Below are 24,054 nucleotides of genomic sequence, written 5' to 3'. Positions count from 1 at the left end.
AATAATAATAATTTGACACTGAATATAGCCTCACGTGCATATTTTAGGGTAAAAAATGTCACATTCACACACAATTTGTCTCCATAAATGAGTGGATAGGGAGACAAAAATGTCAATTCATGCACAAAATCTGACAGACTTTACCTTCTATGTAAATATGTCTATGTTTTGGAACAATATCACACATTTCCACCATATTTTTCACTGTAAAACATGTGGGCTAATGTTAGCTTTAGCATGTGTGGCTAACGGCTGGACTCCATTAATCATTTTAATCATGTTTGGAATGATTTCAGGAAGTTTAACAGCCTGTAATGAGACTGATTAGGGAAATAACTTGGTTATTGTATAGCTCCTGTTTTATTTAAAGTTGTGTGTAATTGTGTGTAGTTGTGTGTAGTTGTGTGTCTGTGACGGGGCTCACCTGGGGGCTGACACTGGGGCCGTAGCCCATTCCGGGTGAGTTGATGGAGTGGGGGCCCATGGGGGAGCTGATGACGGAGAAAGGTGAGGTCAGGCCGTTCATGGGGGAGCTCATACTGATGGGGGAGTGCAGGGCCCCCGAGGGCCCCATGGAGGACGGGCTGAGCAGGGACGGGTGCATCCCTCTGTGGGGGGATGACGTCACATGGCCTGAATCTGTTCGAGAACAAAGAGGTATTAGTGTCTATAAAACCTACATTTACTGTAATTATTCATTTAAAACAATAATGCTGAGTTTATTTCGTTTTTGACAGATTCTGGTGAATAAAACATGGTTGTTGGCAGGAAAAGTGCTGCACATGTGGTGAGGTGTGAAAACAGTCGTTAAAAGTGAGCGCGGCGTCATAAACATAAAAAATGGACAAAGTGGAACAAACAGAGCAGAGTTAAATAAAAATAGTTAGTGTCGTTCTCCCACAGAGTTAAATAGAGACGCAGCAGATCAGCATCTACACTCTAGATCTATAATAGATGAGCAGCGCTGTGACCTTGTGCTACATAGTCTATCTTCACATCACCTGTCATCACTGAGGATATGAGCTCCTCCTCATCGTCCTTCAACATCATTTATTTCTCATTCTCTCACAATTCTCTAGAAACGTCTGAATAAAAGCCAATATTAACAAATATAAAGGTCTCACATTTATCGTCATCACAGAAAACAGACAAAAACACAGGATTTTAAACTGAAAGATAAAAATATTAGGAACCTTTTCAGAAACATATTTTTTAAAAAATCACACATTTACACAATATTTTCCCCCAGAAATCTGATAAGTGAGCAGAATGCAAATGACTGAGCAATATTTTGTGGTGTTATTTTAAATGTAAATATGTCTCTGACACAGACTAAACACTCATTTACATGTTATGGGACCATATCATGGACTTTATTTAGCATGTTGGCTACAAAACGTGTACAAAATGATAACAAAAACACACAAAACAACAAAAAGTGACAGAAAGGCATAAAAATACACAAAATGACAACAAAAACAGAGAAATTGGAAAAAAAAATGCACAAGATGAATCCCAAAATACACAAACAACAAAAAAAAAAAAAATCACAAAAGGCATAAAAATAAAACAAGATGATAACTAAAATACATAAAATTACTTCAAAAACACAAGAAAAAAGTCACAAAGAAGCATAAAAACCCATAAAAATGAAATAAAAATACACAAAAAGACTCCAAAAACACACAAAACAACAAAGACACAGGAAATTACAAAAAGTAAACACAGACAAAAGTTTGTTTTTTCCTGTATTAAAAAACCAAGTTAATCAGGATTTTATTACAAGGCAAAGTATGACTTTGGTCAGTGCGATGATGTCGTGATGTGAACAAATACATTTTAATGTGTCTTTTATGATGATTTTAAATCAAAAGCTGCACAATAAACAGACTTCCTCCATCACAGCTGTGATTACACTGATGTCTAATGTATTTCCATCTCTATTAAAATCAACTCATTCATGTGTTTTTATGATCATGAAGGAGCAGAAAGTTCCCATTTTCCTGCTGCATCAGCACTAATAGGATATTTACTGCAAACTCAGCCGAGGACAACACTTCCAGAACATCCTGCTGGACACACACACACACACACACACACACACACACACACACACACACACACACACACACACACACCTTCCTAATAAACGGCTGCATTAGTTCCATGTTTAATCTTCTCTTTCCTCTAAAACTCACCCACGCATAATTCCTGAAAATAAATAAATGAAAATAAATAAAAAGCTTTCCTAAGTCTGGAATTCCCAAATCTGTTATTCAATAGGGTTGAAGTTCTAGCAAATAAAGTATTAAGGCTACCAATCTGCCATTTTTTTGCTCCTTTCAATGTATTTTTGCTACATTTCTCCCATTTCTGACACTTCTACATCACATTTTAATGACTTTTCTTCTTTCCAGACATGTTCATCACTTATAAACACTTTCCACCACTTTTACACCTAATGTCACAAATGTTGACACATTACTGTCACTTTTAACCTCTTTTATTTGACCATATTTCATTTTTTTTTCCTAGCCAATTTAACCACATTCACCGTTTGTCAGTTTAAACTACCGCTAATTGTTACAATATTGACACTTTGAAGCCTTTTTCACACTTTTTCTATCCATTTTCACCCACTCTAACCTTTTCCACCATTTTTGGTCACTTTGAACCCATTTTATTTCTGATTAAAACAAGGATTCATATCTATCTATCTATAAAAGCAAGGAATTTCTTTGTGTGTGTGTGTGTTCCTCAATTATATTTGCAAATCAGGCTCAGACTGAGCTGAGACTTTCAACATGGCTGCTGCGTGGTTCAAGGGTGTGTAACCTCAGATTAGTATGGACTGCAATAAGACCGTTAATGAATTATTTAAAAAAAATTGTCTTAAATGCAGTTTTGCAGAAGAGCTCAATGTTGACAGGTAGTCATGGTAACTCTAAGGGGTAACTAAAGAGGGTCTAATAGCCTAAAAAAAATAAACACCCCGTAAATATTGACCAGCAGGTGTCCTCAGTGAGCAACGTTTGTAACTAATGTGAGTAATAATAATAATAATAAAAAATAATAAAATACAAATAAAAAAATAGGCTTTCAATATATATGTAGCCTATATTACAGTATTAATAATATGCTCTGCAAACTGTCATTTAGTCGACTAGCTACACACACACCCTCCCCTTTCTTTTCTCCTTTTTTCTCTGGGACTTATTTATTTATTTTTCTTCTTTAATCTTGTTGTAAAATCTAGAACCAGTTTGTCCTAGAGTGTGAGCATATTAATATTAATACTAAACTTTCTGGATAAGTACGGCGTCCCTCTCGCTCTTTTGTTGAAAGCTGAAAGAACATCGTTAAGAAACCATGTGGAGGTTCCATTATTATCATCTAATATAACAAGCTGTGTGCGGCTCAATAACAGACCACATGACTCTTATTTTCATCCTTTGAGGTCATTTCCTCCTCATTCGTCTCCTTTTGCAGCGTTAAGTCTGTGGAGCATCAAGAGGTAATAATAATATAATATAATATAATATAATATATATAATATAATAGTAAAATAATATATATAATATAATATAATATAATATAACATATAATATAGTATATAATAATACACATACAATACAATACAATATAATATAATATAATATAATATAATTAATATAACATAATATAATATTAAATAATATAATATAATATAATATAAAATAATATAATATAATATAATATAATATAATACAACACAATACAATATAATATAATATAATACAACACAATACAATACAATATAATATAATATAATATAATATAATATAATATAATATAATATAAAATAATATAATATAATATAATATAATATAATATAATATAATATATTATAATACAATACAATACAATACAATACAATACAATACAATACAATACAATACAATATAATATAATATAATATAATATAATATAATATAATATAATATCCCTTGTGGAATTATTTGTTAGCAGCTAGCAGCAGAGCTAACCCGCTAGCAGCAGAGCTAACCCGCTAAGCAGCAGAGCTAACCTTCATGTTTCCTCAGTCTCCAGTGTAGAAAGATGAATAATAGATGCTAAGTGCTACCACCGTGTGACCCTGGGTCAGGAACCACTACAGCCACCATGACTCAATGCTCTACATTTATTCTCTGATCAACAGTGTTTGTTTTTTCCTCTTTCACACAAACATCCATGGATAGCATTGGTTCTCTATTATTCATCCAGTAGTGAACGGTTAGCCTGTGAGCGCTAGATATGTAGCACCAGCAGAAATAAGATAACCTTTAGTGGAAAGTGGAAATACTAGTAAAGCTCAGTTTGTGAGAGATTGATCTAAGAAAACATCACATTTTAATCTTAACCTCCGTCCAATCCCACATTCCAGTAAATTCACAGAAATCCAGACGAACAAAGGAATTTACAGATGTTTTAGTCTCCTGTGATGGTTCAGGTGATCAGAGGTGAAAGTAATGGATTACAGTTACTGTAACTGAGTTTTATGGGAACTAATCAGTGATTTTACTCGTATTTCAGTACATTTTAAAAGAAGTAAAGTAATTCATTACATTTATACACCCAATCGTTAGTGAGTAAATTATTATCTTTTGTTCACATCATACCGACCAATCAGATTAAATGTAATGAAACCAAAACATTAGCAACGTTAGCAGCATTAGAAGCATTAGCAGCATTAGCAGCATTAGCAGCATGATCAGCACTAGCAGCATTAGCAGCATTAGCAGCATTAGCAGCATTAGCAGCAGGTGAGGTGATGGTTTGAAGTTCACAGAGACGCTGAGAACAGCAGCACAAAGTGGAAAAAATGCTCGTTATTAGCATTTCTCTGAAATGGGGAAAAAAAAGAAAATGCCCCTGAAAACCTCACAATAATTGCTACATGTTTTTATACTTTATATCACCATGGTGACAGAGAGCATTGGATAAAGAGAATAATGTGAAAGTAAAGGCTAACGGGTGTATCAGTGTGGGATCATAATTAGATGATAACATGACAACAGGAGATGAAAACACACTGTTCTACTTTGGTCTGAACAACGTCATGAATAAAAAGAACAAATTGATCTTTACCTTCTTCATCTAAAGAATGATCTGATTGGATGAATAAACTCTATACAGACGGTCAGTGTTTAATTACATCAGAACAACAGGACAAATGTTATCACAGTGATGGTCACATGATCAACATTCATTTAGAATAATCAATAACCAATCAGATCATTAACACTGAGAAGAACAGAAGCTCTGTGTCTATTGTGGTTGTCATTTTGTACATTATATTTGTGTATTATATTTTAATATTTAATATTTCTGAATTGCTATAATTTTGTATATTATATTATGTGCATTTGTATAGTTGTCATGTTTGTTTTTGTATTAGATTTAGTATATTTCTGTTTGAAATATTTTTGTTGTCATTTTGTATATTTCTCTTTTCTTTTTGCTTGTCATAATAGGCATAATTAAATTTTCATGTACATAATTTATGTGTTTTTATTTTTGTGTATCTTTATAGTTGTACTGTTTGTTTGGGGATTACATTTTGTATATTCCTATTTTATTTTGTGTATCATATTTTTGTGGTTGTTTTGTTTTTTTGTTTTCCTTTTATTTACTGTATTTTTTATATTAGGTATAATTATATTTACATGAATTTACTTTTGTGTTTTTATTTTTGTAGTTGTTTGTTTCTGGATTCATTTTGAATATTTTTGTAGTAGTTTAATTTGTTTTAGGAATACATTTTGCTAATATTTTTGTGTATTTGTGTTAAGGGTCAGGGTCTGCATGTGGCCCATATCTGCCTTAGAACAATATGTTTTTCGTTGTGCAATGATGGAACAGAACAAACACATTTTATCGCAAATTATTGCACCAAAGAGTAAAAAATAGACAAATATTTGCACTTAGAATCATGTGATCAACCTTTTCAGTATAAACAGCTGAGTCACAGTCTGACATCTTTGGGTCGTTTGTTCCTCAGTCCGACTCTGGAGAAAGTGAAACACTTGTTTTAAAGTTCTATGCTCTGACTCGTGTCGCTCTACGTCCTCATTACTGGACGGAGGAATCCACGTTAACGACGGGAGGCGATAAAAGAGCAGATATGATCAGACGGAGCAGCTGTTTCTGAGACAAAACCACTGGGTCTCAAACTTATTTCTGAATCCAAGTCCTCCTTTTGTCCAACTACAACATTTTACTTATAAAACTATTTAAAAACATCTATAGATCATAATGATGGAATGAACCAGTGATAACACACATTTTAAATAATCTCATTCTGTAAATAAGTGGAAATAAACAGTATTTAATGCAGTGGTTCACAGCCTTTTTTGGATCGTGACCCCATTTTGATCAATAATTTCTGTCCTTGTTTGAGCTCAGATATTATTATTTTTTAAAAAGGATGTGAACAAACTCTGTGCTGGTGCCACCACTGAGGAAGTTATTGTAGAACCCTGAGAGGATACGACCACAGTCACAGTGAAAAAATAAATAAACACGTCTTCTTTATCTCCACGTTTGTTTGTCACGTTTTAAACCAAACTTAGAAAATCGACCTCAGAGACGTTATGAAAGCTAAACAAATACAAACATGGATAAAGTCCAAATGTCATTAGACTAATGTTTTAGTTCTAACAGTAACAGTTAAAATTAAAACACATCTGACACAAAGTCAGAATTTTATTCTAATGAAGTAATATTTTCATTAAATTAAAGGCGTAATATTTGAATCTTAAAGTCATAATATTTTGAGAATAGAGTCATAATTTTAGGAGAATAAAATTGTATTTTAAAATCTCATAATGGTACAGCGCTCCAAATTCCCAGTTGAAGTGAAAGCAACTAATTATGGATTAAATAAACCCTCCATGTTGATGTTTAATGTGTGTGTGTGTTAAAGTGAAACCGTGCGTATGGATCATAATCAAGGTGAAGCAGCTCTTTATAATCTTTATTTAGTCTGTCTCAGCATCATTAATAAGGACAAAGTAATTACTGAGCATCATGAATAAAGAAATATGATACAGTAATGTCCATGTGGAAGATTATTATCATTACCATCATTAGCAAAGAAAATGTATGTAAATGAGAGTTATTGATCATGTAATGATTGTTCCTTCATAAAGACTGTGTGCATGGATTAATTAGAGCAGTTACACACAAACAAAGGAGTGTGTGTGTGTGTTTGATCCAGGCCCCCTAAGGCAGAGGTTCTCAACCTGGGGGTCATCAAATTCCTTCAAGAAACTAAGAATATATTTCCAATTTTTGCTTATTTTTACCATTTTTTCTGCAACTCCACCAAACTCACTTTTCTTGCCATATTTTTGCTCCTTTTAATGTATTTTTGCTACATTATTCCTATTTCTGACACTTCTACATCACATTTCTGTCTTTTCATGTTCAGCACTTATAAACCCTTTCTACCACTTTCACCATATTTCATGCCCATTATTTACAGTTTAAACTAATTGTTCCAATATTGACACTTTGAACCCTTTTTACCACTTTTGATGTATGTTTTTATCCACTCTAATTTGCAACTTTTAACCAATTTCTATGGTTTTTAAAATCCCATTTCACCACCTTTTCCACCATTTTTATTCACTTTGAACTATTTTATTAGTGATTAAAACCATGATTTCCATCTTTAAGGTGACTATAATAATAATAATAATAGTAAATGTTCCTGGATAAGAGTGGATATTATTCAGATGAATAAATAAACCTGACTTTATGGATGGGACCCAAAAACCTCTCCTCTTTATCATCCCTCATAGCCCTGTCATTTTTTTTGAATACCTAGAAGAAGAAAAGCTTGAATTTATTAACTTCACTACATTACAAGCCTTACATTCCTTTCCTTTTATTGTTTTTCCTGCTTTGATTATTATTCTTTTGTTGTACTTTGTTCTGTTTGTAATGAAACCCAAATGAAGCTCCAGCTCTCACTGACTCACTGAGCCTCTGGGAAAACAGCAAAGATAAAGGAAAAGAAACAAATACTGAGGAAGAAATAAGGATTCTAGATAAATAAAGAAATTCATAGAGTAAACAGGCAGAAGAAGAAACATGTTGGAGCATAGAGACGTGTACGTAGAGACGTGTGCGTAGAGACGTGTACGTAGAGACGTGTACGTAGAGACGTGTACGTAGAGACGTGTACGTGCTTCAGGAAAAACACTCGAACTTTGGATCTATGGCCCTGACTTAGAGCAAATTCCATTCTACACCAGGACAAACAAACACTAATAAACAACCCACGGCCATAACTTCACCTCTATGTCTACACCTTCATCTAAAACACACGGACAGGTTTCCTTACACACAGAACACACACACATAGAAACAAAGTGTCAAATTACATTTTTGAAAAAACTTTAACTTCTGCTTCTACAACAGATTTCTTTCATAAAAACTAACCACATACATCTATAAACGTGTCCAGAATGTTTAATGTAAATAAAGATAAAAGGTAGTTTAATAAGGTCTGATGGTGCGTTCACTGACACCTAGTGACTGGGAGTTTACATACTATGCTAATGTTAGCAACATTAAACGTAAAAAAAAAAAATAAAAAAATAAAAAACACGATTAAAAAAATTGATTTGGACATTTTTTGGAAGGTAAAATATTGCAATATGTCACCAAATTGATTTTTTCTTACACCCTTAGTTAATAAGAGTCAACTATTAATAATATGATAAATATTAACTTCAGATTACTTACAGACATTTATTCAACACATTTTCAAGGAAAAATAGTTTATAAATATGAGTGATTGTTTTTTTTTCATTCAGAACGTGAATTCCGCATTTTCTGTGATCACGAAAAATTGAAATCTGTAATTAAGTAAAAAATAAAATGATTCAACTGATTCATTTTTCTTGTAAACTTTGATGTAAGGTTCCGTCTTAATAAAGGTAGATGGTGAATTTTTGGAGAATACAGTAGTCGTTAGAGTCAGAATACAACCAAACCAAGCTGTAATACATCTATAATAAGGCTTTGTAATGTATAGATTAGCATAGATAATATTAGTGATACCAGAGAGAAAGAAAAACACATGATTTTCTCAAACACGTTGTATCAAACATAGACGATCCTGAACTGTTCATCAGAGACTCACAGGAAGTCTCATGTGATTGGTCAGATTCAGCTCTGCTAGCTGTTAGCATCCATCAGTGAAACGACATGTTTCTCTCTCTCTTTTCTTCTCACTCTACCTCTCACATTCCATTCTTTCCGTCCTCTCGCTCCTTCAACCCTTTCCTTCAACATCACAACACATCTTATCTCCATCGTTCCTTCTCCCCAGAGATGGAGGATGGTCCCAGTTCAGAGCCGTGAGTCTTTTATGTTGTATGAAGATGTAGCGGTGGCTTTGCTCTTTACCTGCTACACTACACCATGTTCTCCTCCACCACAGCTCGCTTTATGTCTTCATTTTTCTCCAGAAACATAATAAAATCTATCCAGCTTGTAACTAGAGTCACATACACTTTATATTTGATTCATTTCTACCTTATACATATAGATCTTTAATACAGCACTAATGACACGTATGTCATGGGGCAATGGATGTGTAGTCGACCTTTTTTGCAGCCAAAATGTCAAGGTCAAGGTCGTGTCAACAAAGCGGTACCTCCACAATCTCAGGACGACGAAGCTCAGCCAGAACAAAAAATACTTTTTTCTCTATACCTCCAGGGCTCAGACTGGTACCATTGAACAACAATGTGTGACCTTGACCTTCACTCAAGGTCACACATTGCAATATTATTTTAAATGTAATTAGTAAAAAGAACAAACTTGTAAACAAATCCAGATACAGGTTGTCATGTTGCCAATTCTTTCAATTTCCAGTTACCAAATAATAATTCACCTTGAAAATACAGGCCTTGCCTAGTTTTCTTTATGATTATTGTTATTTTACCTTTGTTTCAAATGTGTTTGTTTTTCTTTGTGGCATCCAGTGTGGACCGCAAAGCAAGAACTTCATTGTACAGGGAAAATGTTTCCTTCCTGTGCACATGATAATAAAGACTTTGAATCATAAATCTTTGATAGAGCGTAAACACAACTTAAAGACTGGAGATGTGAGGTTTAAAATAAGGATCGATCGCTGCAGATTTCCTTGATTTTACACACGATACTGATGCAAAGGTGCTAAAGTCAGACACTGTCTCCTTCTGCTGTGAGACTACTGACAGGCTCCGCCCACTAGGTCATGTGATCATGCATCTGCTACACAGGTTAAAAACAATAGTCACCTGGAATACAGTTAGTCTAGCATGGTCAACCTAGCATTTCACAGTTCAGCAGTTTTACACAAAAAAAGACAGCAAACGATCGCAATTTGCAATTCATGTAACGCAGAAATAAGTCATGATGGATCTGCAAACAAAACATGACCTCATTCACCATTTAATAAACCACCATATTGCTGAGTATGCAGCATTTGAAGCTAGCAATCAAGCTAATGCTAATGCTAATGCTAAAGCTAGCAGCAGCGCTGCAGCAACTAATGATCAAGTGATCACAACTAAGCTGTGTCATTCATTCTAATCAATACACTTTGACTTTTATATATTCCACATGCTGCACTTTATTTATTTGTAGAATATTTACTTTTAGGAGTTTTTATGTTGTACGTTATTTTTAGATTCATATTTTAATATAACGTTAAATATTCACAAAGCTGCTTTTGTTTTTTTGCTCTACAAGAAAAACTAAAAAAAACCTAAAACTCAGGACATTTTATTGGTGTTTGAAGATGTTTGTAGATTATTAATTTATCATCTACCTCAAACCTTGTGATTTGATTTATTTGTAAAACCTAAATACTGCTGACTGTGCACTTTATTTTAGTCAAAGAGCTAAAAACAAACAGGTCTGCAGTGGAACCTATTGGACACATTTAGTTTGTTTTTTAAATGTAAAAAAAATGAGTGACTAAAGGAAGTGATATAATTTAGTATTTTTGACAACAAACTTTTCATTTATATTTGAGATAACGACCTCATGTGCAGCTAAAACATTTATATTGGTTCACACGTATTGTTTTACAATAAATTGGAACATTTAAGGTGTTTAAAGTCAACAGAACAAATCAAAGGAACTTTAGATTCTTAACAGTAGAATGCAGAAAAATAGTGACGAGCGTTTTAGTGAACAGTGAGGTGGTTTTAATCATATACAGTAAAATAAATATCCAACCAAACAACAGTTGCAATCAAATCTGCCTCCAAACCAGTGTCGTTACTCAAACAAACAGAAGTATCTGCTTTATAAATAACACATGTAAAAATGAAACAAATGAACACATTTCAGTAAATTCTAACTGTTTGTACAAACACGGGGGAGTTTGAAGCACTACAGTGAGTCATTCCTGGTGAGTGGCAGCGTTAAACAAAGATCCCTCAGTGCTATAGACACGCTGTAGTTTCCAATGATGTAACTCACACTAGGAACCACAGCTTTCGTAAAGACCTGATGTCAGTTTTTTATTTTTCCCTCTGGTGCCTCTGAGCCTGGACGCCTGTGAACGGTTGGGCTTGGCTTCACCACAGCGCCACAAATAAAAGTCGTTATGTTGGCACAGAGAGCTGCTCATTGGCTGGTGGATGGGGACGCTCTGTGATTGGTCGAGGAGGAGGATGAAGACGTGCAGGTGGAGAACAGAACAGCTGCATCACAGAGGTCAAAGGTCAGGTGTGATACTGTGGATCATGTGACAGAGAGAACACAACGTACGCTCACTTCCTGCTCTGCTGCGTTTTCATTGGACGATTTCCAACAAACACACACGACTGTCAAAGAGTTTTCTTCACAGCAAGGTTTTTATATTTATATTTCATTCCTTCTTCTTCTTTGTAAAGTAACTATACATAATAAACATTCTAAAGCAGTCGTTGAGTCGACTGGAAACAGAACCAGACAGAAGAACCAGAACCTGAGAAGGAAGTTCTGGAAAAGACCTTGAACTCAGCAGCAGCTTCATTAAACAGGAAATAAAATAAGGTTTGTGTGTTTGTTGTTGTATGTTATTATTGTATTTTGGTATTTTTAGATTATTAGAATATTAATTTTGTGTTATGCATTAGGCAGTGTTTTCTTTGTGATGCAACACAACAGGAAAATATCTTAATGCACAATAAATACACAAAAAGCATGATTAAAGATCAACATTTAAATGTAGAAATACGAGTGTTTCATTTGTGAGTGTTTTTTGTTGTCATTTTGTGTATTTTAGTTTATACTTCTTTTGTGTTTTTGGACTCACTTTAGTGTTATTTTTGTAGCGTATTGTATTGTTATTATGTGTATTATTGCAGTGTTTGTGTGTTTCTGCAGATTTTTTTGTACTTTTCTGCCATTTTTTATGTTTGACGTTTTTGTTGTCAGTTTGTATATTTGTGTTACATTTTTGTGTATTATATTGTTATATTATTATATTCATATTTTTATATTATTATATATTATATTTTTGTGTTTTTATGTTTCTATTTTTTATGATCCTCTGTAGTTATTTGTGTCATCATTTTGTATATTTTTCTTTATGTATTGTGTATTATATATAATTTTGTATTATTGTAGTCCTCGTGTGTTTCCAGAGAATTCTTTTTATTTTTCTGCAATTTTGTATGTTTTTTGTCATTTTTCTGTCGCTAAGCTTGTATAATAGATGTTATTATTTTAAATTGCTTTTGAACAAAACTCTATAAATATCATATATACCCATAAATACCTTATCTATAACCAACATCATATTTATATTCCTGTGTGTTTTAATCTGTGTGTTTCTCATCTTATGTTTGACTTCTGTCAGCGTTTCAGAGCTCAGAGAAAGGTCGCGACCTCTGCGTCGTTCTCTACAAGGTCACATGGGTCACATGGGTCCTCGTGGTAAACAGGAAGTAGATTGTGAGGAGACGGGAGACGATGACAAGAGACGGAGGTGAAAGGCTCGACAGAGTCAGCAAACACACACACACACACACACACACACACACACACACGTGAGTCGTATAATCAGCGCTAAAAGTTACGCTCCGTGTTTCCATCACTCCTCGCCGTGGGAGTGTGATAGTGATAGTGAGGAAGAGGACGAGGAGGACAAAGATCCCGCGGTCGTGTCCCTCCTCTACAGATAAGTTATCCATCTTTCATAAACACACACAAATCCCACCCACAGACTCACTATTAACACACGAATTACACAAGGAAGCTTTAATTACAACACACTGGACTGATGTTTGTAATGCATAAACATAAACACACACACACACACACACACACGCACACGCACGCACACGCACACGCACACGCACACACACACACACACACACACAAACACAATGACTAAATATCTAAAGTCATTTTCTACAATAGAACAGTGTTTTCTTTAAACACACAACCACCTGTTTGTAAGACAATGTGCTTCTTTTTGGATTCACTACAACTCACTATAATACTGCACGATTACGAGAATTAGAGCGACTTCCTGAGTCCTCGCTTGTCTTCCACCTACTGACCAATCAGGAGCTTCCTTCCAATCAGTCTGATCATTTAAAAGGATCTTGTTCACCTTCACTAATGACCAACAGTTTGTCTTCTTCACTGTTTACATTAAAACATTGGTGGTTAGGTGCTAAAATAGTGTATTTGATTGGTAGATATTTTGTAATAAAAACACATGTATATAGTCTTTGTATTTTGTGATTTCATTAGTTGTTACTTTTTGTTTGAATCGCAAGGTGTTGAGGTTTGTTTCTACTTGTTTATTTGATTGAATTGTTCCATTTGTTAAAGTATAAATACATTGTTGTGTTACCTAAAGATAAGTAATAATAATAATGATGCGTTAGATTTTATATTGTGCTTAAAGTGCTTAACATTGATGTGCATTATTCTTTCACTCCACACACAGTGGTGGCAAGCTACTATAGTAGCCACAGCTGCCCTGGGGCAGACTGACAGAAGCGTTGGCCCCTCCCACCACCACCAACACTCACTCACAGACTACATTCATACTAGGAAATGTGGATGAAGTGCCTTGCCCAAGGACACAATGACAATGACTTGGCTAGAGCAGGCTTCGAACCCCCAACCCTTCGGTTTTTGGACGTCCCACGCTACCACTGTGAAACGTTTGTACGACCAGGTTACGTACGAAGTCAATGGGATAGACGTGAATTATTCTCCTGTTGGGAGGCGTGGTTTGATCTGCGCGGTAAAAGCGTTGGCTGCGGCAAATTTTCCGTGACATTTTTCATTCGCTTGAGTTGAAAATATTGAACTTCAGCGAATGTTTTGTGTGACGCGCAGACGCAATAGCCAATCAGAGTCTTTGTTGACGTCAGGCCTTTTCACCCATTTCAGCACAAACGAGAAAATAATGATGGCGGTGTGTGACCACCTGGAGTTCTACGATACGACTGTTTTACCGGGACCGGACCAGGAAGAAAACAGTGAAACTCACTGAGTTGGATGTGTCGTTGGTTAACCTGGTGAATCCAGGGACGCCGGCGTCAAGCGTTCTGACGGCACTTCATAAAGAGCATCGGTTTACTGATGTCCTCCATAGTGGTGGTGGAAAGAAAGAAAGTCTGGTTGGCGAAGCTTTTACGTTTTACGGAGCTTTCGCGCGGTGCCCACATCAGGAAAAATTTGTGCCGTGTCCGGTGTGAACGCAGCATTAGAGGGGTCCCCAGAAAAACTAATTATTTATTTATTTAGAGCTTGCGTTTGAAATTCTTGAAATTGATTGAATGTTGATAATGACTCAGAAAATCACATTTTCGTGGCTCCAGCTGTGATCAAACATGTTCTGTAAGGAGTTGGTTGTGCACAGGAGCTATCAGTGTGTGTGTGTGTGTGTGTGTGTGTGTGTAGTATTGCCTATTTAATGGTAATGTTTTTTTTTTTTCAGCCTTTGGAATCTCACTCCCTGAGTTTGTAACGTTCCCTCTGCAGAAGCCCAACACACACACACACACACACACACACACACACACACACACACACACACACACACACACACACACACACACACACCTCTGCTGTTGATAAGGACTTGTTTTATAGCTGCTAAGTGCATTAAAAGCACTAATTAATTCTGTCTCTAATGCACTGAGGTTATACATCTCTACTACCCCTTCATCTTCATCATCTTCATCTTCATCAGCTCCTCCTCCAGCTTTAGAGGAATGTGGCTGATTCAGGGTGGGGGGAGGTGAGTTACAGCTTTATGAGTCTGACGTGTACGTCTGTAATTGTGGTTATGGGTGATTAAACTCTAGATGCCCCTCAGAGTCCTCAGTTAGCATCAGTCAGAGTGGAGCTCTGAGGAGGATGATGATGATGATGATGATGATGATGATGTCTCTGTGTGGCAGCTTCACGTCTCATAATCACAGATTAAAAAGGATCTTTTGAATAAATGAGGAATAATAATCACTTCCAGGAAGAATTCCCAAACAAAAGACGTCCAAACATGTCACTCTTCTTCTTCTGTTTTATAAAAGTGTAACACACGTTCCTATGATTCCACAATAATCCTGATATCAAACCTTAAAACATATATAATTTTGTTCCAGCCTTACTTTAAAGCCCAAAGTCTATCGTGTAATTAGTGAAGGTGATGATGAATATATTATAGAGTTACTCATGCTGTGAGTGTGTGTACAGTATATATATATATATATATATATATATATATATATATATATCATTCACTATTAAACTAATTACTCACACACACTGTATAGCCTAGAAATAACATTTGATTCAAAAACTAAGAAGTACTTTTCAAACTTAAATGACTTATTATGTGGGACCTGCAGTAATATTGGGACCGTTATGGACACGCCCCCAACTCATTAATTTAATATTTTTCTAGTTGATAGTTTTTGTTTTGAATATGAAGAACACTGTTTATATTGGATGGTGATTATCTCTCTATCCAGCAAGGACTGTGTGTGTGTGTGTGTGTGTGTGTGTGTGTGTGTTCCTCAAATATCTCTGCTGTTCAGGGACAGACAGAGCTGAGACTTTCAACATGGCTGCTGCTTTGTTCAAGGGTGTGAAACGTCAGATTTGTTTGGACTGCAAAGATACCGTTAATAAATTATTCCATAAAACCGTCACGGTGTGTGCGCCAGAGCCAATCACTGTGGAGGTAGGACTGATGACATCATCACTGTGGAGGTAGGACTGATGAGCTTTGATCACCTTTGCCTGATTGTTGAATGATTAATTAATTTAATGTAATGCTGATCATGTTCTACACCTCCATCACTGTCTGGTTTAGATCTACAACCAAACTAGACAAACACAGACTACAAAGAATAATCAGGAAACAGAAAAGATCATTGGTGTTGATCTGCCCTCCATCCAAGACTTATACCTGTCCAGGGTCAGGAAACGGGCAGGTAACATCACTGCAGACTCCTCCCACCCTGGACACAATCTGTTTAAACTCCTCCCCTCTGGCAGACGCTACAGATCACTGTACGCCATAAAAACAGTTTGTTCCCCCAGGCTGTCACTGTGATCAACACTAAACAGTCATAGAGAGTCAGACCTGTTTCTGTTACTGTGAAATAACCTGGAACTAACATAACAACCCTGGAACAACCTGTCACTGAGAATGTTCATGTACATAAACATATAATATTTCATTTAAATGTTCACCTGCACTACCCATCAATGCACTACTGCACTATTATCTTATTATTGTTATTATTATTATTATTATTATTATTATTATCTTGTTATTTTATTTAGTTTTGCACATATTAGTCTAACTACTGTTTATATTTTTTATTTTTTTCTAGTTGATTGTTATTATTTAATATTTACATTATTAGAGAGAACACAGTTCCTCGTGTTTATAACATACATTACTTGGTCAATAAAGTTGATTCTGATTCATAAATAAATGTGTTGCATCCAACACTGCACTGTTAAAGTACTTCACACATTCATATTTTGTTTTAAACATACATGGGTATGTAATGCAGTAGTTGATTAGTCTCAGGAGTGCATGTGGTATAGCGCCCCCTACAGTATTTTTAAATATTAGCCCCCACATGAAATCCCACAGACGACTTTTCTATAGTAATACATACTTCCTCTGTCTACTGCACTAGTGGCTGATAAAGAGGGGTCCTCAGGTGAAGGCAGGGGCCTCCGAGCTAATCGCCTGTATTAAATAGATGGTGTGACCGACGTACGTGTTTCTGGGTTATGCAAATTAAAAAGAGTGTTTGAACAACAAAGGAAGTCCCTTTAGTGTCCAAGTGTACAATAATTATTACCACGGTAACGATTAAAAAAGGAAAAAACTACGCTGGTTGAATCACAGCGTGGGGGGGGCTGTGCTGGAGAGAACCTCCTGTTACTGTATCTCACAGTACAACAGTGCATACATCAAAAATAACAACTCCATCTCATCTCTGGATTCACTCTGTTCTATTTCACACTTATCAAAGACATGTAGAGCATCTGATTTCACTTTTCAAAACTTCCCCAATTCATTTTCAGAGTTTACACATTCTACATTCCATAATCACACTCATTACTGAGCTTTAAACTTCCTCAAATCCTTCCAAACATGTTTAATACGCAGTTAATATCGTCATTCATAGATGAGATGTCCAGTCTCTCTCTCTATATCTATATATATATATATATCTATATCTATATATATATAAATATATATATTTATATACAGTCCACAGTGTGTTCTACTAAAGAGTGAAATACTAAAGGATGATTCAATGAATGAGCAAAAAGAAAACATTAACATATCAAATGGGCAATGCCACGCACGCACGCACACACACACAACACACCACACACACACACACACACACACACACACACACACACACAACACACACACACACGCACACCACATATTTTTAATGATCACATAAAAGCTCAGAGCCTCCATAAGTCAGGCCTTAGGATGGATTAAGATGTGAGTCTGTATCAGTGGGTTCCCACAATCCCCCCCTAGAATATCTACACTCCTCTTTCTCCTCTTCTCTCATTCCATTTCACCGTTCCCAGAGGAATAGAGCAGTGGAATAACAGAATTACAAGGAAACGGGGAAAAACTGAAGAAAACACTAGAAAAACAATCCTATCCATGAGTCTGTGGTCAGTAAAGTGAGCTCAGAATAAAAGTCAGAATAAAAGTGTTGAGGCTCCAGAGGTCAACAGGTCAGAGACCCAACAGTCACATGATCAAGTGATTACGCCTTAAATCAGGGGCGTCAAACTCATTTTAGCTCAGGGATCAGATTTTTAGTCATTTAGAAAAGATTACATTTTTACATATACATAAAATACTAAATATATAATTAACAAGCAACAGGTGACAGATATGAGTCCCAACAGGATCTCCTCTTAAAATGTCCTAGATTTTATGACCAATTTCTATTTAATTAAGTAATATTAAGTCATAATTTGAGGAAGTTGAAGGATTTAGTCAGAATTTTGAGTTTATTCAACAGTTTAACGTAAAAAATGATGTGATATAAGCACCAGGAGTGTTGAGTGTCATTTACACATTGGATGCTCCAAATGGCCAGATTTGGCCCCCGGGCCACAAGTTTCACACAGGTGCCTTAAATCCTTCCCTTTAAAGATAAATTTCCTTTAAAAACAAAGCTGAGTGTGTTTGTGAGATGAACTAACGATAGAAAAGCATCTTTAAGAACGACACACATTGTTTATCTTACACTGTAAAATATTTCTATGAAACAAAGTGAGAAATCAACAGCACACAAAGCTCTAGAAGAAGAAGAAGAAGAAGAAGAAGAAGAAGAAGAAGAAGAAGAAGAAAAGAAGAAGAAGAAGAAGAAGAAAGAGAAAGAAGAAGAAGAAGAAGAAGAAGAAGAAGAAGAAGAAAAGAAGAAGAAGAAGAAGAAGAAGAAGAAGAAGAAGAAGAAGAAGAAGAAGAAGAAGAAGAAGAAGAAGAAGAAGAAGAAGAAGAAGATAATAAGGAAAGAAATGAGTGAAAGAAGCTCATGATTTCCCTCCAATAATGAGTGAAACCTGCTTAATTAAGAATCATAGAGTTTATTATTTACAACAAGATCAGAAAAACACTTCAGTTTGAGATCAGAGAGGAAAGGATTTATTAAAAGAGGAAAAATAATTAATAAATAAGATGAGTAATGATGTAAGTGGAGCTGTGACGTAGAAAGTAAATATTAATAATAATAGATGGTGTTTAATTAGAGATGTTGGTCGGGGCAGTTTACACAACCAGGGTGGGCTCAATTACATTTTTCAATTACAACTACATTTTCAATTACAATTAAATTACGGTTACAGTGATCAGCTTTTTTCCAATTACAATTAAATAACAATAGTTTTTTATCCTCAGAAAGTCAATTACAATTACATTCTCAATTACTTAAGTTCAATTAAAATTAATCACAATTACTGAGCCTCAAATAAACGACTTAATAAAAGTTACCCTTTCTTTTGTGATAGCTTTCTGTTAGCATCTCTAATGCTAACTGGTCCTAAATCAGCTTGTAAAATACACCAACAACTAATATCTATAATCTCATTGATTTCTTATCTATTGATTACCTTGTTAGGCTTCCTAATCAATGATAATATAGGTTTTAATATTTATGGTGTGGGTGTCTGAGCCTTTTTGTGTCAGTATAACCCCTAGATTTCAATGTTTTTAATGGTAAAATGTGTGAAAGCTTGATTTGAAACATATTTGAATAATTATTAATAATTACATATGTGTAGAACTGAACATTGAACTGTAACATGGTTCACCACTTTTGTGTTAAATTACAATTGACAAGTTTTATAGAATTTTCATGGCAATTACAAATACAAAGCCAATTTTCTAAACTTGTAATAAATTATTAATAATTTTAATTGACCGTAACCTGGGCACAAAGACAATCCTGTGGTTCTCAAACGTTTTGTCTCTAGTTCTTTCTCTTATTTCTGAATCCTAGTCTCTCTATAGATAATAATGATGAGTGACAACACACATTTTAAACAATCTAACGTGTAAATAAACAGTATTTAGTGGCTCATGAATAATTTATTTCTATAGTTTTGATCATTTCCAGTCATCTATCTCCTGATCATGTTTTAATCAAGATCACTTCATCATCATTATCATTTTTAACTCAAATTAAACATAAAACTCCATATTTTTAATGTTTTTATTGTTAATTTTTCCATTTTTTCTCTCTCAAATACCCCCTGTAGTGCCATCGTGTACCTCTAGGGTACACGTACCCCCATTTGAGATATGTCACTGAGCTAATTAGCATTAGCACACGGATATGTCACCTGTAGCTTCACTGATTCACTAATCCAGTCACCTACGTGCCGACAGCAGCTGTTAGCGTTTAAAGGCAGATTTTAAACTTCTGTCACAAATTCAGTTATTTGGACAAAAATATAAATTTGCTCCGTCAGCAAAAAAGTCAGGTTTAAAAATGAAATTTTTGCAATGACTTCAATTATTAGCATGAGAGAGAAAATCTAGATGGTGTAAAAAAAATAAGTTGAAAATGAAACTGAAAATGTTTTTAGCAACAATTAGCAAGTTTTACAGTTTTTGATAAAAACAGATGTTTTTTCAGGGATGAGGCTTTATTTTGGTATAATATTTATGAATTACACAAAAAGCTTTAAATCATCCTGATACAAGAAGAATTCATCAGAAAAATCACTGTCACACTAAGTCTGAGGAGGAGAATCCCTCCCTTGTGATTGGTTCACGATGGACTGATCAGCTGCACAATGATGTGAGATAAATGTGTGTCTGTGTGAAAGGTCAAAGGTCAACATCTCTTTCAGGTGTAAGTGAGCGAACGCTGTGTAAACACGACAGGTTGAGGATCAATCACATCCAGAACGTTTATTGGCTTAGTTGGACCAACGAGAACTAATGGAGGAAAAGAAGATCATTCATTTCATAAAATAGTTTTCTCAAAAATAAAAATAAACATTGAAAGAAAGAAATACATGAATAAAACCATGAAAATACCTACAATCTTTTTCTCGTCCTTTTATTTACCTGCACTGTAACCTTTCCATTTGTGTTATTTGTGGCATTTTATTGGATTTAATGATTGGCAATTTTTTGCTTACATTTATCTCCCTAAATTTGAGTAAAAAAATAAAAATAAAAATTCACAGGCAGGTTTACAGTAACAAAACCATATTTTAAACATATTTTCATCACTTTTTATGGTTTATATTTTTGCTCCTTTTAATGCCCATTTCTGACACTTCTACATCACATTTTAATGACTTTTCTACACATTTTTCCACTTTCCAGACATGTCATCACTTATAAACCATTTCTACCACTTTTTACACCTAATGTCACATATGTTGACCATTATTGTCACTTTGAACCTCTTTTCACCAGATTTCATGATTATTTTTTGCCATTTTAACCACATTCACCAGTTGCCATGCCCATTATTTACAGTTTAAACTAATTGTCTAATATTGTCACTTTTTCCGTCTGTTTTTGCAACTTTTAACCAATTTCTGTGGTTTTAAAATTCCATTTCACCTTTGTTCATTTTTAATCCATTTTATTTGTGATTAAAACCAGGATTTCCATCTTTAAGATGACTATAATATAGTAAACGTTCCTGGATAACAGTGGATATTATTCAGAATGTGTGATGTCAGATTAATAAAAGAAACATTCCACAATTATCACATGTGATGTTTTATTTAATCACTATTTAGTCACAGATCTAATGAACGAGGATAATCAAAGTTATTAAATACTGTAGATATTATGATTTACTAAATCAAAGACACTTCCACACAGCACTTACTTCCCTTTGAACATCCTCATCAATCACTGACATCAGCAGGAAAAAGGAAGTGTCTACATTATTCATTATTAATGATCTCTGATGTATAACATAATGGAGCAGGTCTGTTGTTTGTGTTGATTGTACTACAGTGTGGTGATGTCACTTCATATTTACTGTCTGATTTGTGAAATAACAATTATTATGTTATTTGTTCTTTGTCAAAATAGAAAAAAGCATTTCTTCCTGTTTTTCCCATGTTATACTGTAAAATTCTTAAATGTAACTTGATATACAAATTTATTTGTTTTATTTTGTGTGTTTTATTCTTGCAACAATAAATAACTTTATTATATTGCAATATGATAAACTTAAACTAGGGGTTTATATGTAAAGAGAGAGGACAGTGTTATGTCTGAGTGAGGAGGAAATAAAACGGTAAAGAAAATAATCAGGATAAACGTCGCAATAATCAGTAACCATTGGAGTGAACAGAGGGGGCAGAGGTGAGCTTCCAACTGTGATAGAGTGGTTTTCTAAGTCAGGGGTTCTCAACCACTGTAAGGAGGTCACCAGATACCTTCAACATAATTTCAGTCCATTTTTTTCTTATTTTTTTCGACAACTACACCAAACTTTCCATATTTTAACCTATTTTCATCACTTTTTCTTTCCATATTTTTGCTCATTTTAAGGTATTTTTGCTACATTTCTCCCATTTCTGACACTTCTACATCACATTTAAATAACTTTTCTACACATTTTTTCCACTTTCCAGACAAGTTCATCACTTATAAACCATTTCTACCACTTTTACACCTAATGTCACATATGTTGACACATTATTGTCACTTTTAACCTCTTTTCACCAGATTTTATGACTATTTTTTGCCATTTTAACCACATTCACCATTTGCCATGTCTGGTATGGACACTAAAGATGAAGTGTTTCCTGTTCCTTGAGGACCAGCAGCTTCTCTACAAGACATTGTCATTAGCTGTAGCATTAGCATCAGCATCACCTCCTGTGTGTGTGTGTGTGTGTGTGTGAACACCTCAGTAAGTGCTCTCTCTCTCAGCGTGTAGCGCCTCACGCTAGCACACATGACTGGGCCTGTAGCTGTGTGGGCGTGGCATAGAGGAGTCACTGTTCCACCATCAGAACGTTGTGTTCGTAACCCACTTACACCACCTCTGTTCTTAGCTCAGATCTTTATTAGAACGTAAGAGAGGAACGTTGATGAATTCAGATGTTTCCTCTTTGACCTTCACCTTCTTTAATCCACGTTGGTGACACTCAGATCAAGAACACCGTAGCACCAGCGTTCCCTTCACTCCTCCTACTCTGAGCTGCTGATAATGCCAAGTGTGTCTGATCACTTTAGCATCAAAATACACAAACTACTGTACACACTGTTTGATTCACTCTCTATCCTCCCTTAAAGCCTCGTTTCTTCTTCTTCTTCTTCTTCTTCTTCTTGTTTTGGGTGTGGTAAAGCAAACTAGTAACCCCCAACAGCATGTGTCCAACTCAAGGCTCGTGGACCAAATCAGGCCCTTTAAAACGGTGGTTCGCAACCTTTACAGGCCCCGACCTTCAAAATAAAGGTTCCAGAAAGCGGGGACCCCCACTGAAGCTGAAGGTGGTTGAACACAGACATGAACATTGAAGAACAGTCGTGGATCATTAACAGAAATAAAATGGGTTCAAAGTGACCAAAAATGGTGGAAAGGGTGGTGAAATGATTTTAAAAAGTTGGTTAAAAGTTACAAATTAGAGTGGAACAAAAACAGAGAAAAAAAAAGAGGTTAAAAGTGACAATAATGTGTCAACATATGTGACATTAGGTGGAAAAGTGTTTCTAAGTGCTGAACATGTATAGTTGGTTTCCCGCTGTGTCAGTCAGTGGCATCACTAACTTTGCTCAAAAAACCAAACTCCAAAAGTCATATTGGAACTATTTTGTCTTTAAACGAGGCAGAGATGGTAAAGCAATAGATCTACTGTGCAGGCGCTGTCACCAGCTATAGGAGCCAAAGGAGAGAACACCATTTTTGTTTTTTTCTGCACAGACTCAGGGCCATCTTTTTTAAAAACATTTATTTACAGAGATATTTACAAACAATAACTACAAATGATATACATACA

The 24,054-nt window shown here is 35.0% G+C and overlaps 1 protein-coding gene across 1 annotated transcript in view; it reads right to left on the bottom strand.

Moving 5' to 3' along the window:
- The window catches only part of rxraa (retinoid X receptor, alpha a), a 103,418-nt gene that overhangs the window by 34,948 nt on the left and 44,416 nt on the right, over window positions 1-24,054 (bottom strand). The window contains exon 3 of the mRNA XM_028462279.1: window positions 425-639. Within this exon, the coding sequence (XP_028318080.1) occupies window positions 425-639 (215 nt within the window). The remainder of the gene's footprint in view (window positions 1-424; window positions 640-24,054) is intronic.

Source organism: Gouania willdenowi, chromosome 12 (genome assembly GCF_900634775.1).
Source record: "Gouania willdenowi chromosome 12, fGouWil2.1, whole genome shotgun sequence".
Taxonomy (NCBI): domain Eukaryota; kingdom Metazoa; phylum Chordata; class Actinopteri; order Blenniiformes; family Gobiesocidae; genus Gouania; species Gouania willdenowi.
The sequence above is the reverse complement of the archived record's forward strand: the minus strand, read 5'-3'. Positions and strand labels throughout refer to the sequence as shown.